At 37.2% G+C, this 16569-nt stretch overlaps 2 protein-coding genes across 2 annotated transcripts; one reads left to right on the top strand and one right to left on the bottom strand.

Annotated features, from left to right (window-relative positions):
* Positions 1 to 481: 481 nt before the first annotated feature.
* LOC129270495 (leucine-rich repeat-containing protein 45-like) lies at positions 482 to 11964 on the bottom strand. The gene is made up of 5 exons (XM_064106093.1): positions 11934 to 11964; positions 5661 to 5917; positions 5107 to 5280; positions 3056 to 3203; positions 482 to 2406 (listed from the first exon to the last, which is right to left on the bottom strand). Exons 1-5 carry the CDS (start codon positions 11962 to 11964, stop codon positions 2210 to 2212), a joined length of 807 nt encoding a protein of 268 aa, XP_063962163.1. The 3' UTR covers positions 482 to 2209.
* Positions 11965 to 12443: 479 nt separating this feature from the next.
* On the top strand, positions 12444 to 14126 carry LOC135155823 (uncharacterized). Its single transcript, XM_064106094.1, has 2 exons — positions 12444 to 12553; positions 12866 to 14126. Exons 1-2 carry the CDS (start codon positions 12444 to 12446, stop codon positions 14124 to 14126), a joined length of 1371 nt encoding a protein of 456 aa, XP_063962164.1.
* Positions 14127 to 16569: the final 2443 nt, after the last annotated feature.

The following is a 16569-nucleotide window of genomic DNA, read 5'->3' on the forward strand; positions in this document are numbered from 1 at the left end:
GAGACTTTCCATGCAGAAATCGGGTATTGACTTCACATCAATAAAATCAGAGGTGGACAGGGTCATAAGATGGTTGGTCTCTGGAACATGTATGGAGTGTATGGAGTTTCCAACAACAGAGCCAATGTCAAGAAAGCATTACTCGATGCTGTGGCTGAAAAGAACACATTTAGTTGGGTTTCTTGCTTTGCACACAATCTGAAACTAACAGTGCAACATGCAGTGAAGACGCATAAATTTCCTGAGGCGGCCTCAGCGGAAAACATACGACGTCAACATGAGGTTTTCTGCGAGTGGTGCAGAGAAGTTGGAAGGGTTGCATCATCGTATATGGAGTTTCCGACAACAGAGCAAATGTAAAGAAAGCATTACTCGATGTTGTGGCTGAAAAGAAAACATTTAGTTGGGTTTCTTGCTTTGCACACAATCTGAATCTAACAGTGCAACATGCAGTGAAGACGCATAAATTTCCTGAGGCGGCCTCAGCGGAAAACATACGACATCATCATGAGGTTTTCTGCGAGTGGTGCAGAGAAGTTGGAAGAGGGAAGGGTTGCATCATCGTATGTGGAGTTTCCGACAACAGAGCCAATGTAAAGAAAGCATTACTCGATGCTGTGGCTGAAAAGAAGAAATTTAGTTGGGTTTCTTGCTTTGCACACAATCTGAATCTAACAGTGCAACATGCAGTGAAGACGCATAAATTTCCTGAGGCGGCCTCAGCGGAAAACATACGACATCATCATGAGGTTTTCTGCGAGTGGTGCAGAGAAGTTGGAAGAGGGAAGGGTTGCATCATCGTATGTGGAGTTTCCGACAACAGAGCCAATGTAAAGAAAGCATTACTCGATGCTGTGGCTGAAAAGAAGAAATTTGGATGCACACTATCTGAATCTAACAGCGCAACATGCAGTGAAGACGCATACATTTCCTGAGGCGGCCTCAGCGGAAAACATACGAAGTCAACATGAGGTTTTCTGCGAGTGGTGCAGAGAAGTTGGAAGAGGGAAGGGTTGCATCATCGTATATGGAGTTTCTGACAACAGAGCCAATGTCAAGAAAGCATTACTCGATGCTGTGGCTGAAAAGAACACATTTAGTTGGGTTTCTTGCTTTGCACACAATCTGAATCTAACAGTGCAACATGCAGTGAAGACGCATAAATTTCCTGAGGCGGCCTCAGTGGAAAACATACAATGTCAACATGAGGTTTTCTGTGAGTGGTGCAGAGAAGTTGGAAGAGGGAAGGGTTGCATCATCGTATATGGAGTTTCCGACAACAGAGCCAATGTAAAGAAAGCATTACTCGATGCCATGGCTGAAAAGAAGACATTTGGATGCAAACTATCTGAATCTAACAGTGCAACATGCAGTGAAGACGCAACGGAACGTATTGCTGAAAATATCTCAAAATATAATAAGAGAAGGAGTATACTGTATGTAGCTTATAACAGCAGCTTTTCAAAATCATCAGGAGACATAGGTCCACTTGGATGTGGTCACCATGGTAACTAATAAAGTATTGTTGATACATAGGCTCTTATTCTTGTAAATGTTGTGTTGTCATGGCGCACATGCTTCTCCCAAGTGTCTACTTTGAAACCATCAAGAGTTGATTGTACACATATTAATGAATTGACATTGAAATTGTTCCATCGGTGCATTATCCATCATTGGTATGAAGGGGATGAGTAAATTGGGAATTAATTCCCATCCTCTACAACAATGAATAATTACATTTTCAGTTTGAAAAGTCATACAAAATCCAAGGTTATCTTTACAGCTACAATAAATAAAGCTTAAATAACTTGATAAAAAAACTTATTCTTACAAATATATTTAACTGCTTTGCCATCCCACTTGTGCCATCTGCTTGTAGCAACTGAAATGGGTTGGGTGGAATGCACATGCAGCAAAAACACAGCAACCTGGATGGAAGGTTTGCTAACAATACTGTTCAAAGATTGGTTTCATACTTCGCGATGAACGAATGCCACCAACACTGAAAAGTGCAGTCTCATTTATGCACTTTCTTGATGGATACTGCTAAAAATAATAAACAGGGAATATCCGTCAATAGCCAGCTATCCACGGACTGCTAGTACTCAATATCTTCCAACTTAGGGGGAAAAAAAACACGTAAAAAAAAAATCTCATATAACATAGTCTATGGACCTTACTGACAATCTTCGTTGTAGTCCCATCTATGCTATCTCCTGGGGGTGACTGCCGGTGAGCGGGGTGCATTGAGATAGCTTGAGATGGCAGACTGGAGTGCGCTAGCCCGGTGGTTCTCCTCCTCTTGGTAGCGTGCGATGTCCATGTCTCGGACTCTCAGCTGCTCCTGTAAGGAATCCACCTCCTCCTGTTTGCTCCCTAACTCACATCTGTGCCTCCTGCTTTGATCTATAAAGAAATGAAAACAAAAAATCTCATATCGCTATTGCATATTGACATAAGACATATTGCATTTATGCTGTGGCTTATAATCAAACAGCATGGTGTGCTTGTGTAGATATTGAAAAATATGAAAATTATATGCAGGACAGTCCATCAACTGGGGACAATTGACTATATTTTGTGATTTGGACAAATAACCTTTGGTGATAAGCTAAAAAATTTCTACACATACTAAGCCAGGTTTAAGTCCATCTGTATCATTAATTGAACAGAGCGAACAAAATGATTAGTATTATAATTATTAGTCACTGCATCCCTAAATTGGCAACACACAGTAAAATCTCAAAATCACTGTTTTCACATACAGATTTAACATGTTTGTAAATTGTAACAACATATTTTATCAAATTTCTCATACATAGACTTCAAAAAGGAAAAAAAGCGATATGAGAGAAAAAGTAGGATACAGGCTGTCTATTGATAATGATTTAGTGTCTGTGCAAAGGCTTAACTTAACAATATAAGAACAAACAGACAAATCTCCAAAACATGTTTATCATCATTTTCAACTAAAAATTAATCTGCTCTTCACCAACGAAGCTAATAATACAGAGTTAAATTTGACTTTCAATAGAAATCAAAATATATATTTTACCTATGAGTTTTGCCTCTAGATCAGCTGCTTTCTCTTTGAATTCTTGTAAATGAGCGAGTTTAGACTCCATCCTCTGGACATCTTTCTGATGTTGAAGCTCTGCCTGGTGCACAGCAGATAGCTTCTCATTGTTTTTCCCTGCGAGCTCCTGATTAAGTGAAAAGAAAAAATATCTTGTACTTCAGGAAATAGCTATGACTTAATGAAGAAATTCCAATATATGTTGATGAAAACAGTAGACTTTAGTCTGTCATGCAGGTTCAAATCAAAGTGAACTTTGAAACCACGTCACAAATTCGATATAAAAATTGAGCGAGACTTACAAAAGACACACAAAAAAGATAAAAAAGCATTGAAACATCACAGCGAGAAAAAAAAATATGATGCTCTGTTTCTATTATGCCTACCATTCCATTGATGAAGGCTGTCATTATCATCAACCAAATTTGTCAACAATTAGAGAGTCCACTGTTTATGTAAATCAATTCACATTAACAGAGGACTCTATTCATGGCAACAAGCATGAAATTAGCACACTGTGATAGAGTCAACATTCAATAATGGACCCTTCCTCGGTATGTAGTACATGCTAAATTAGGCATGCGTGATTAATGCATGAAAATCTTCATGATTAAAGGGATGGTCCACGCTGGAGATATTTACATCTCAATAAATAGAGTAAAATTCAAAGAGCAAAATAATGAAAATTTGATCAAAATCGGATAGGGTTAGGGTTATATATAACAAATTCATTGAATTTTAAACATTTGCATTATTCCGTTGAAACAGTGCTAGGCATGTCTTTATGAATATTCATTAGGTGGGCTGATGATGTCATATCCCCATTTGTTCTTTTGTATTTTATTGTATGAAATTAGGTTAATAAAAAAACATTCTACCAAGAACTGAAACAATTGGATTGGCATGCTGATTAAGTGCATCAACTGCTGCAACTTATTTCATCATAATGGAGACACATCATTTACACATGTATAAAAAATGAAACATTTATGATATCACGTAATAACATAAGAAAAAGGAAAGTGGGGATGTGACATCATCAGCCCACCTAATGAATATTCATGACGATGTGCATATAACTATTTTCACAAAATATTGATAATCTTTAAAATTCAATAACTTCGTTCTTTGTTATCCGATTTCGATGAAATTTCCAGCATTTTGCTTTGTGAATTTTACTCTACTTATTTAGTTATAAATACTCTCAGCCTGGACCATCCCTTTAAGGACCAAAACATTTGATATTGTGTCCCCCCTACTATTTTGGGTAGGGGGACGTGTCCCCCCCCCCCCCCTGGGATTTCCACCCATGCCCATTCTACAAAATGTTAGGCAATATTATGGAGAACAAAATTGAAGAAGATTACAAAGTATTGTAGGCCAATTCATATATTTTAAGTACCGGTAATCCAAAGACAAAAAAGAAGGCTTCAAAATTTTAACGTGTCCGGAAACTTACCTCCCCCCTCCTCCTATAAAATGTTAGGGGCCTAGGCAATATTAAATAGAACAAACTTGAAAGTATTTTCAGCCCGGACCATCCCTTTAACAGTTTCAAAATCGACTTCATGAATTTGTGTCTTTGAGTCTGAAAATGCTGACATTAGTATGTTTATCTATACTGCACTTGTCCCATAAGGTTCCAAGGACAAACAATGCATTAATTTGAGATAGGTATTTAAAGGGTTTTTAATATTAACCTGAGTCATTAAATAATGTTTGAACTTCAACCAACCTTAACAATTATTTGGGGCAAGCTTTCATCCACTCCTGTGGACTTTCTCAAGCAAATCGATTAGTCACACACACTGCTGCCTAATGTCTGTACTTCCATGTCTCTTGATCACTGGACCAAAGATGGGTGACAATGGATATCCAGACTCTCTCTTCAGCATTGCGTGTGACTAATCCATTGGCTTGAAAAAGTCCACAGGAGTGGATGAAAGTTCACCCCAAATAATTGTTAAGGTTGAATTTTGAAACATTATTGAATTTATCATCCCCAATTGATGAAATATTTCTGTATTCACCTGAGTCATTTCCTGAAGATGTCTCTTGAGGGACTCGACCTCCAGTGTCAGGTTATTGTTACGAGCCTGTACTTCAGCTACCATCTGACTCTGGTTGCTTGCATGCTGATGGATGTCATCTTTGGCGTTCTGCAGGACTCGGATCTTGTCTTCCAAAAGCTTGCTTCTTTGATGCTGTTAACAGATGAAATAGACAAATGATAAAACCTGAAACAAGAGCTGTACAGTATTTGGATTGCCTAAAGTTGAAGATGAAATGGCTCTCTCAAATTGATAGCTTATTGTTCTTAATCGGTTCACAGACTAGTCATAAAAACTACATTGGGCTTTAAAATACTGTAAAAGATAGACAAAGTCTCTATAAACCATCTGTTCCATTTGTATTGGTGCACACAAGCCAATATAATCACATTGTAACATCAGTTGGGGAGTGACAAACGTGGGTAAGTGCCTTGTATAAGGACCTAAGGACCAGGTGAGATTCGAACCATCGACCCTTGGTTTAAGAGTCAAGCGACTTAACCATAACACCACCAAAACCATATAAATCTTACCTCTTCATCCCTAACTTGTTTCTTGGTAGCAAGGATCTGTTCCTCCAGCGAGAGTCTCTCTGTCAGCTGCTGTGCTTTGACCCTGCTCAACTCCTCCTCTATGCCTCTCCGATGGTCCTCCAGACGATCGATGCGATCCTTATACGCCCTTTCACTCTCCTCGAATCCTTGACGAAGGTGCTGGATCTCAGAGCGATGTCGTCGATCGATGTCCCCCACGTCATCCCGGTGTTTGATGCGCTCAACCTGCAGCAGTTCTGAGAGCAACAATATAATCAATTAAATAATGAACTGATAAAAAGACTGTCTTAATAATATTTTACAAAACACGTCACCAAACCATGTATTATTTTAATTTCAACAAACAGAAAAAGTAAGCTCTTAATTTCACTCAATACCATTATAAAGTCTAGAAATCAAAGAAAAATCCTCTACCAGAAAAAAATTGCAACATCAGGTGAAAACCCGCTGCTACTTCTTGAAGAAAATACCTGTGCACTATGTCCTGCTTCTGATATTTACAATTTTTTGCATCGCAATTGCAATGCATACAATAGGTACACATTTTGATAATTTTGTGAGCAAGATCATAAACTAGTACATCAAGTAGTCATGCAGGGCCTGACCTTTACTTTTTTTTAGGGAGCCAGCCGGGTTCCTCAACCACTTCTTTAGGGAGCCCGCAAGGTGTTCAGGGAGCCCAAGTTAATGGTCAGTATTAAAACACACCAACACAATTCCTTGTTTTTATAATCATCAATACCAGGTGTATTATCATTATTAAAGTAAATGTGAGGATTAACTGAACTGAAGAATTAATCTTACAGCAATTGACTTTTGTGAAGCCCTTTTGCTACAGTAACAGTCTAACATTGGACTTCAGGTTTCATCAGAATAAGATATAGCACTGGATAAGTCACTCTTCCTCGCTTCGTCTGTTCAAATTTATATTCATTCAATCTTCAATATTGCTCAACAGCTTGAGCAAGCAATAATTAATATCATTTGCAGAGAGGAAAATAAATGACAAAAACTATTGAAAATGCGTTTACCACTAGGAATACACTTTTCTTTCAGAACCTTCCCAAAATATAATATTTTCGTTTGCTCAATCTGTTTCATTCCATATTCAATTTCTACTCAAATGGACATTCATCTCATCCATTATTTCAGAATTGACATCTTTGTTTACATTAAGCTCAGCCACAGGCACTAGGAATGCCCAAGGGGCTCATACAATGACCCCCCCCCCCATGGGGACATACCATTGTAACCAAGCAACACAGGCTCAATGTTGACAGTTACGAGGTCACTCACTGTTTTTACAATGAACTTTCTTGGCTGATACTAGAAAAACTAATACCCCTTTCACAAACCCATCCTCAAATTATCCCACTAAGAGTAATGCGGATAATTCAATAAAAATTGCATTCACAAACTCTGAAAATAATCCGCACTATTTTTTTACGAGCGCCCGACCTGAAAAAGGCGGATAATTGTCATGGCAACTGCACACGCCCCCTCCGATGGGGTTGTGTTGGAAAAGGGTGACCTTTTGTGACCGCACCATGGCAATTATCCGCATTACTTTGGAAATGCGTTCACAAAGCCAAAATCTGGTCCCGATGCTGCTATTATGCGGATAATTGCAGCATCAAAATAATGCGGATAACTCTGGTCCCGCTCCGATTTTACAACCAAATTATGCGGATAATTGGGTTTGAGAAAGGGGTATTAAGGAGCAAGCCAGGCTTTTTTATTTACTTTCTAAGGAGCCCGCCAAGGTTTTAGGGAGCCAATTGCCATCGGGCTCCTGCTATAAAGTCGAGCCCTCAATAGAGACCTTTCGTTTTCTGTGACGAGCCATGTGGACGTACGAGATTAAGGAATTTTGGAACGCTGCGCATGCGCGAAGTAATCTGTGACGAGCCTTCTCGTTCACTGCCCAAATCTGTGACTCGTATTTGAGGGTTTTGACGTTCGGTGTCATAGTGCTCGAACGAGCGCTAGTTCGTACATGATGACGTCATCCAAGCTTAGCAAAAATGAATGAAGCCGCATCAACATTCGAGTTTCGTTGATTCAGCAGAGCTGGTAAACTGCAAATTACTGCTTGTTACCAGCTTATCCATTACATTTAGTGTGTCCTGTTTTCAGACACTACATATCCGATAGGTAATTGATGTTCTATTTCCAAACAACTGTATTTTTTCGGCTTTTTGCGCAAGAGTGCAAATGTTGCACCCACAGTCGCCCCACTGGTTCGTAGCGTGATGCTACGCCCGATTCTCCGGCCGAGCATTGGCCCACGGCCCGCTCACTATCACGCTGGTATATGCTGTGGCCTGGTACAGGTACGTCGACTTAAATCGAAATGTTTTCATCAATGTACTAAAGTGATACTGAACGAGCAGTGTCACCACTTCCGGTGAACTAGGACTACGTTGCAGTCGCAGACAATCGAAAGCTTACTAATGACGTGGAGCTCATCTGGCACCTCGCAAAAATTTTTACACAATTTTCAATTTCAGCCCAGTTGACACTGTAGTGAATTATATTCGTGACAGAAATTAAAGGCCAAGTCCACCCCAGAAAATTGTTGATTTGAATCGATAGAGAAAAATCAAACAAACATAACGCTGCAAATTTCATCAAAATCGGATGTAAAATAAGAAAGTTATGACGTTTTTAAGTTTCGCTTATTTTTCACAAAACAGTTAAACGCACAACTCAGCGATATGCAAATGAGAGAGTCGATGATGTCCATCACTCACTATTTCTTTTGTTTTTTATTGTTTGAATTATACAATATTTCAATTTTTACAGATTTGACAATAAGGACCAACTTGACTTAACCATAAACTGTTAAAATAATGGTAATTCCACATGTTCAGGGAGTAATAAAACTTTGTTTCACATGACAATGGGGAGAAAATTAGAATTTTTCATATTTCATATAATAAAATACAAAAGAAATAGTGAGTGGGTGACGTCATCAGTCTGCCAATTTGCATACCGTCCAGGATGTGTATATAACTGTTTTTGTGAAATTAAGCAAAAGTTTAAAATGTCATAACTTTCTTATTTTACATCCGATTTTGATGAAATTTTCAGTGTTTTGCTTGTTGGATTTTTCTCCTTTTATTCAAATCAACTTTTTGGTGGGGTGGACTTGTCCTTTAAGAACAGAAATGAAATTGATGAAGAAATGATAGAGAAGAAGCATTATTATGATTTATGAATAAATTTCATATAAATAAGCATAAATAATTTTCTAGTTAAAATTTCTAAATTCTGTGAAGAACTTTGCTGAACCTCATGTAGCTCTCAGATGGAACAAAAAAAATCAAAATCTGTCAACCAATAAATAAGAAGCATTTTTTGGTGTTTTGAAAAATATGCATAAATTAGCATATTTAATGAGTTTTAAAATTTTGTGTAGAAATTTTGTATCCCCACCTAGAGCTATCATATAAAGCAAAAAAATTGAAATTGATCAACAAGTGAAGGAGAAAAAGCATTTTCTGTGATTTATTAATAAATTTTGCATAAATTAACATACCAAATTTTCAAAATCAAAATTTCAAAATTCTGTGTAAACGTTTGGTGAACCTCATGAAGCTCTACCAGATGGATGAAAAAAAAATCAAAATCGGTCAACAAATAAAGAAGCATTTTATGTGAATTTAGAAAAAAAAACATAAATTAATTTCGCATATACTATTTTTTACTAACATAAAAAATTTTCTAGCCAAAATTTCAGAATTCTATGTAGAAGAATGGTGTACCTCACGAAGCTCTACCAGATGGAAGAAAAAATATCAAAATCGGTCAACAAAGCATTTTTTGTGAATTTTGAAAAATAAGCATAATTACTAAATTAGCATAATAATTTTTCTAGTCAAAATTTCAAAATTCTGTGTAGAAGTTTGGTGAACCTCATGAAGCTATACCAGATGGAAGCAAAAGAATCAAAATCGGTCAACAAATAAAGAAGAAGCATTTTTTTTAAATGCACATAAATCAGCATATCTTTTTGTGAGTTTCAAAATTCTGTGTAGAAGTTTTGAATCCCCCACATACCTAGTGCTATCATATAAAGCAAACAGAATTGAAATCGGACTTGAAATGACGAAGAAGAAGCATTTATTAAACAATTATTGTATAAGTACAGAAATCTTTAAAAATACACAATTTATAATAAATCATGGTAAATTTCAGAGCGAATAGTCGAATATCATAAAAATGATTGAAAAAAAAGAGTGACAATTGGTAAAAACGATCAACCCTAGTTGTCTGTTTCTCAGCATGATTATCACACTTCACCAGTTCAGTATTCCAAACGTTGCAGCTACTACCAGCCAGTGCCACACTAGAATTAATTCCCACGATACATTGCGATGACACAACAAACATAATTAAAAAAGAACCTTTTCAAAAAAGGAAAAAAATAACAATGATACAAACCACTCAAACAATTTCGTACAACACCAATATCACATATTACGCATGTTATTTAAGCAAGACAATTACTAAATCCACTAAAGACAAGTAAAGCGCAATATTACACAAACAATCATATCAAGATATCATTTAAGAGAGATACTTTCCAATTTCCATCCAATCCTTCTCTTTCTCCCCTTTTCAGACTTAGTTTCGCTTGTCAATCCAGCACTCCACTAGCCTCTGGTCGAGGCCCTGGCTGCTTCCCGAGCGAAGCGAGGGATATCCTAATTCGCGAAGCGAATTAGCCTGGCGCGAGCCAGGGCCTCTGGACATCTGTACCGAATTTCACCGACTTCCTTTTGTTTCTTATTGTTTTACCAATATTCCGACGGTCGGTGAAAATCATCCAATGAGATCGTGGACTGCTTTGACGTCATATTGAATTATTCATGAGCTCATCATGAATTCTGCATGGAGGAAAATGGCGACCCGTGGATTCTGGGCAAAGAGTGACAACGAAATATCAAAGAGCATTGAATATGCCTCTAAAATACTGAAAATTAACCAGTTTAAGGATTTGCAAGTTGATGCAATTAAATATGCACTGAAAGGACGAGATGTGTTTGTAAATCTACCAACTGGATATGGAAAAAGTGTAATCTTTCAAGCGATTCCACTTTGCGTCGACTATCTCCGACTCCGCGGTGTCGGTGAAAGTGAAACTGAAGGAATTGGTGCTGGCCGATCTCCCGGGAAGTTCCGGGGCGGTGATGGGTCGGTTATGGCTACTAGGCCTAGTATTAGTAATACCACTCGTTGTGGCATTTTGCTAGTTATCTCCCCTTTAGTGTCCCTGATGAGAGACCAAGTGAAGTCGTTGAAGGATCGCGGGCTTCATGCCATTTATGTTGGGGACGCTTCGTCACAAGATAAATTTTTAGAAGGTATGATTTTGATTTTACTTAGCTTAACTGGGCCCAGGCCATGCCAAGGCCCAAGCAAGGCATTGATTCTGCTCTTCCAATTCCAGTTCTGACTTGTTCAATTGTCCGCACAAACAATCAATTTTAAACAGCCATTTTGAAAAGATAACAAGAAAAGTTCCATCAATGTTCTGTTGACCATTACTATAAAAAGAATTTCATGTTTCAAGTTGTTACATGTAGGTGCGTAAACTTACCCTAACAATTTGAAACGTGAGTCTCTTTTTAATTTTTATTTCACAAAATATAGTTTCAGTTAATAATGACAATGTTCCTTAATTATTATGAGTTAGTGTACCAAATATCTCATAAAAATTTGAAAGAAATATGGGCTTTCCTGGAAAAAAACCCTTGGGCAGTTCTTTTCAAATTTTAAAAAGAAAAAATCAAATCAATGGTATCCCATGTCTGCGCACCCATTCACTTTGCACACGATTCAGTGATTTTGATGAGAAAGGCTGCATTTTCTGGCCGTCACATGGAATGCAAAAAATCACTATTTTTCCAGCATTTTGAGTCAGATTTTTAAATGAATATATTATCTGTCATAATATATTGCATGTGTAAAATTTGTGTTCGTTGCGTATCTTCTTTTACTAGAATCGCGCAGATACGCGTGTGCGCAGACCAGGGGGACCACGCAGACTTGGATGAACTTGCCATACAGTTTTGTGAAGTAGCCATAAGGCTTTAAAATCAAAATTTTAAATTCATCCGACTGACCGGACAAACTACCCCCCCCCCCACCATCTACATACGCATGATAAAGTCTACATGATGATGTAGTTTTTTAATATCGGTTGAATTGGTCTAAAGACTCTAAAATGCCAATTTGTCCAATTACCAGCTCGTCTCCTATCATTTGCTATCCGCATGGTCTAATTGCCATTTCTTCCACCACCATTTCGTCTTACATGTATAACCAGCTTAATAGTCCAATAGCCATTTAGTCCCTCATGGCATTTTACCCTTTGGTCTATAAATTGGACAACATGTAAGTTATAATTGGGTGAAATGAATGAAAATAAAATGAACATAGACCAACTGGTTATGAGACCAAATGTTCATAGACAAATTGGAGATTGGATGCAGATGAGTTGGTATCTGTGACTGTAAGGTTAATTTTGCAGGATAGACCGGAAGTGGTGCATGATTATTTCTCTTCCCTACAATAATTATCATGATGATTTTCCCCCTTTTTAGCACAGTAAAATAAAACAGATTTATCAGAACTACTGTACAATACATGTGGAAATGATATTGGTCTTGTACATGTATGTCAAACAATAATTTGATGAAATATCAAATTACTCAAACTATTATATTTCACACAGGTGGAATTTCATATGTGTTCATGAGTCCGGAGACAGTATTTGGACGAGGTTTCAAGCTTCTTGATAGCAGCTTCGTGAAGGAGAACTTATGTGCAATTGTTGTAGATGAAAGCCACTGTATAGTGAAATGGTATGTTTTTTTTCCTGTTCCTTTATTAAAATGAGAATTGATTTTTCTTGATTGTTGCATCATGCAGTCAAAAGATTAAATGGGCAATCCAAGGCTGAAAATTATCAGACAGATTAACATCTGTCAAACAATGAAAATTTCATCAAAATTAGACAAAGAACAAAGGAATGAACAATATGTACACTGTACAGTATTTACTCAATATTGATATTGAATTTGTAAAAGAATCTTATTTTCGTTTGATCAACTCTGGTGCACAAGTTATGAAATGGGCATAGTTCTACTTTTTTTTTTCTGCACATTCAATTTCAGGGGACAGAACTCAGATAGACTGAAAGCCTTCCGTAGTGAATATGGACGTCTGGCAGAACTGCGTTCCATGGTGCCATCACAGATACCCGTGGTCGCCCTTACAGCCACCTCTACTATCGCAACACGGAAAAACATCTTGACATCGTTGACAATGACGCAGCCAGCCTTAATTACCCTGTCCCCTGATAGGAAAAACATTAAGTACAGTGTAATGGATGTTCCTGAGAGTGACACTTCATGCATATTTGCAGAACTGTGCAATGAATTGAAGAGAGATGGCAGACAGACTGCCAGGACCATCATCTTCGCCCGCTCTCACAATCAGTGCAGCGATCTGTATAAGAGTTTTAAGAAGAAGATTAATGATGTGAATTTATTTGCAATGTTCCATCTTACCACAGAGGATTGTCGCAAAGAAGAAGTGCTTAAGTCATTTGGAGATGAAAACGGTTCCATCCGGGTGTTGTTTGCCACGATGGCATTTGGAATGGGAGTTAATTGTAGAGGAGTTAGGAGAGTGTATCATCTTGGCCCTCCCGAGGACATCGAAGATTATGTTCAAGAAAGTGGACGTGTTGGACGAGATGGAGAGGATAGCCATGCAGTACTGATTCTGTTCAAGGGATGGAACCGGTGTAAAGTTTCACCAAAAATGAAGGAATATGTGAAGAACGAGGAGATATGCAGGAGGAAGTTTTTGATGGAAACATTTGAGGAAGATGATAGAACATCATGTAAAATTATTCCCCATTCATGTTGCGACATCTGTGCTCAAAAGTGTGAATGTAGGGTTGATGATGCCCATACCATCCCCTTTAAATACTGTGATACAGTTCAGTCCCAGTCCCAACACATGACAACTTGCAGGGATGTGTCGGATGAGGAAAGAGAAGTTCTACTAGACCAGCTTCTGTTATTAAGAGGTGAAGTTCTTGCGCGAGTGTCTGGGGCAGGTTACACCTTGGCAGGCGCAGATGTGACTTCTGGTATACCGATCAGTGAAGTCGAGGCTCTGGTTAAGAATTGTGACAAAATTGACTCGCTTAGCACTTTATGTAATCGTTTTAGTTTTTTTGGTCATGAGGAAGAAATTTGGATTGTTCTAGAGGATACTTTACCCCCATCTCAAACTTCTCAATCCATTGCATTACAAGAATTACACCCCACAGTAATTGATGATATAATTGATACAGATGAGTCTGATACAAATGATGAATATGCAGAAGCAGTTCTCATGTCAGATGCAGAATCTGATAATTAATTTGGATTGTGGTTCATTCATGGACTTTTCCCTTAAGGATATTTGAATCTTAAGACAGTGAAACTGTATTTCTAAGACATTATTTACACTGATGTCATGTATGTCTTGTAATGTTATAGCCCTTCAAAATTTCAGTTCAAACATTCAGATTTAATTGGGAGGGTTACTTTACCGCATTTAGCATTCAACATACATCATTGCTGGTACGTTTTCAATTTGATACATATGTTGCATCATTTGGGTATAAAGGCTGTATGACGTCGCAATATTTATAAATACAATGGTAATATAATGGTAAAGTATATTGCATAAATTTTGTGCTAATTTGGCTTGATAAAATACTCATTGATGTGAAAAAATTTGCATGTACATGTAGTCAGGTGAAATGCTAATGTTGTATGTATATGTTTGCGAAAATAATCCACAGCAAACTGTATGCATGTATTGTGTTAACACTTTGATTGCTCATACATTTTTGCATTACTCTAGAAAGGTTCATAAAGCTGTAAATCTGTTTTTGATAAATACATTATGATTACACTTTATATGAATTGAATTGTACCTGAAGAATGAGTATAACAAGCATGAAACTGAAATCCTTTAAAACTTTTTAGCAACACTAAACATGTATATAATGAGCAAGCTGGTGATGTCATTGATCCATTTTTCTTTTGTTTTTTTTTAAACATAAAACATTATTCATATTTATACAAATATATAGCTGTGTATTTATTGTAATTATGTAAGATTTACATGTATGCTGCATCTTTCAAGCTATGTATTCATCCCCTTCAGGAGGAAAGGTAAAATATTGTTCATTACACACATTCATTCAAAAATACAATTTTAAAAAGGATCGCAATAAGTTTTATCATGCAGATACATGTGTGTGATATAAATGTTTCACCTGTAATCATTGTTCAAGTTAAAGGAACAAACCTGTACATGTACATGAAATGAAAATTCTATTTCTTTTGGTTATGTACATTGCAAACCGGTACATGTATTTGGCCTTTTTTTTTAATGATGAAAAAATATGGCACGCATTATGAATTTGCCCCTTTTATAAAGAAGTGTGTATTTTTTGGTACACTTTAAATTAACAGGTGGTTAACAGTGGAAAGAAGCTACATGTATGGAGGGATATGTTTGGTGAGATTTACCTGAATTTTCAAGTGTTTATGCATTAGACGATTACAAGCAAAAGTGGACATTTTCAAAAAAATTATATTGGCTCTTTCTCAAATCTCGATCATTTTTCTATCAAAACTCAAATGGAATTTCATAATACAAAGGGGAACATTATTACATGTAGCCAGAATTTGTTTTTCTTGTAAATGTATCTCCTTTCTGTTGGATAATCTAAAGGTCATCATTTTAAATCATATTGTAAGAATATTTTCAAATATGAGTTCATTTTACATTGCTTGTATATGGATATTCCAGATGTCACTCTGTAACCGTCACTCCATACATGTAACTGGGTATAGGTTTACGTTTTAAGTCGTAATTGACAAATACACCAATTTTTAATGTAATGCAGCATATTATGCTAGAACAACAGAGAATCCAACCAATAACTCAAACTTGTGATAGCCATTTAAAGTTCAGAGTTTGAGGGATATGTTTTATCCTCAAAAATGCATATCCATTATATATGTAACCATGTTTAATAATATTCATACAGTATCTCATTAATTGAGTGGATCGCTGAAACAAATGTTATTACTTGTATTTTTAAAGTGAGTTTCAGGAAGTACTGTAGGGCACCATTTCTTTGCAAATGACGATTTAAATATGGGTGATAAATTTGTTTGAATGCTAAGATTTGTTTCTGAATATCACTCTGTTTGTTTGGAACTGCCCCATTTATACATGCACATTATTAAATGTTAAGTTCTACCAACTTTTCAGGCAATGAAATAAATGGAATATTTAATTATGTGAACTTCCGTGTTACAATCCTAACATGTTATTGGCAAATGCATATTTTTCATGTTTCTGATATTTTGAGTTTTGGGATTCCGACTTGCAGTTGCATCATCTGGACTGGATGGTGAAGGAGAGTGGGGTTGGTATGGGCACATGTTGAGGAGGGATGGCAGGCATGTTACAAGAAGGGCTTTTGAGTTTGAGGTGGGTGGTTCGAAGGGGAGATGATGTGGAAGAGGCAAGTGGAGAAGAGTAGGAGGGTTGGGTTGAGGATGAAAGATGCACTGTATCAGGCAAAGTGGAGGGAGGGGGGTAAGGGCCATTGCTGCGAGTGTGAGGTGAATCAGGCCATACCTGTTCACAGGGACAATCCCGGATTTAAAACTTACTACTAACATTATCTGTATAACCCATATGTTTAAACTTCAAATCCACCCTACCAGAAATGGAAAGAGAGAAATCAAGGAACACAATTAAAGGGGTACTTGAGGCTGAATCACCCGTTGTGATT

This window comes from Lytechinus pictus, chromosome 10, assembly GCF_037042905.1.
Source record: "Lytechinus pictus isolate F3 Inbred chromosome 10, Lp3.0, whole genome shotgun sequence".
In the NCBI taxonomy this organism is placed as follows: domain Eukaryota; kingdom Metazoa; phylum Echinodermata; class Echinoidea; order Temnopleuroida; family Toxopneustidae; genus Lytechinus; species Lytechinus pictus.

Bases quoted from the DNA above. Each gene is read 5' to 3' on its own strand.
- LOC129270495 (XM_064106093.1), bottom strand. From the start codon at position 11,964: ATGCGGATAGCAAATGATAGGAGACGAGCTG. The intron at 5,918-11,933 runs GTAATTGGACAA...TGTTGCTCTCAG, and splicing joins AAATGATAGGAGACGAGCTG to AACTGCTGCAGGTTGAGCGC. The intron at 2,407-3,055 runs GTAAAATATATA...ATTTCTTTATAG, and splicing joins TCTAGAGGCAAAACTCATAG to ATCAAAGCAGGAGGCACAGA.
- LOC135155823 (XM_064106094.1), top strand. From the start codon at position 12,444: ATGAGTCCGGAGACAGTATTTGGACGAGGTTTCAAGCTTCTTGATAGC. The intron at 12,554-12,865 runs GTATGTTTTTTT...ATTCAATTTCAG, and splicing joins AGCCACTGTATAGTGAAATG to GGGACAGAACTCAGATAGAC.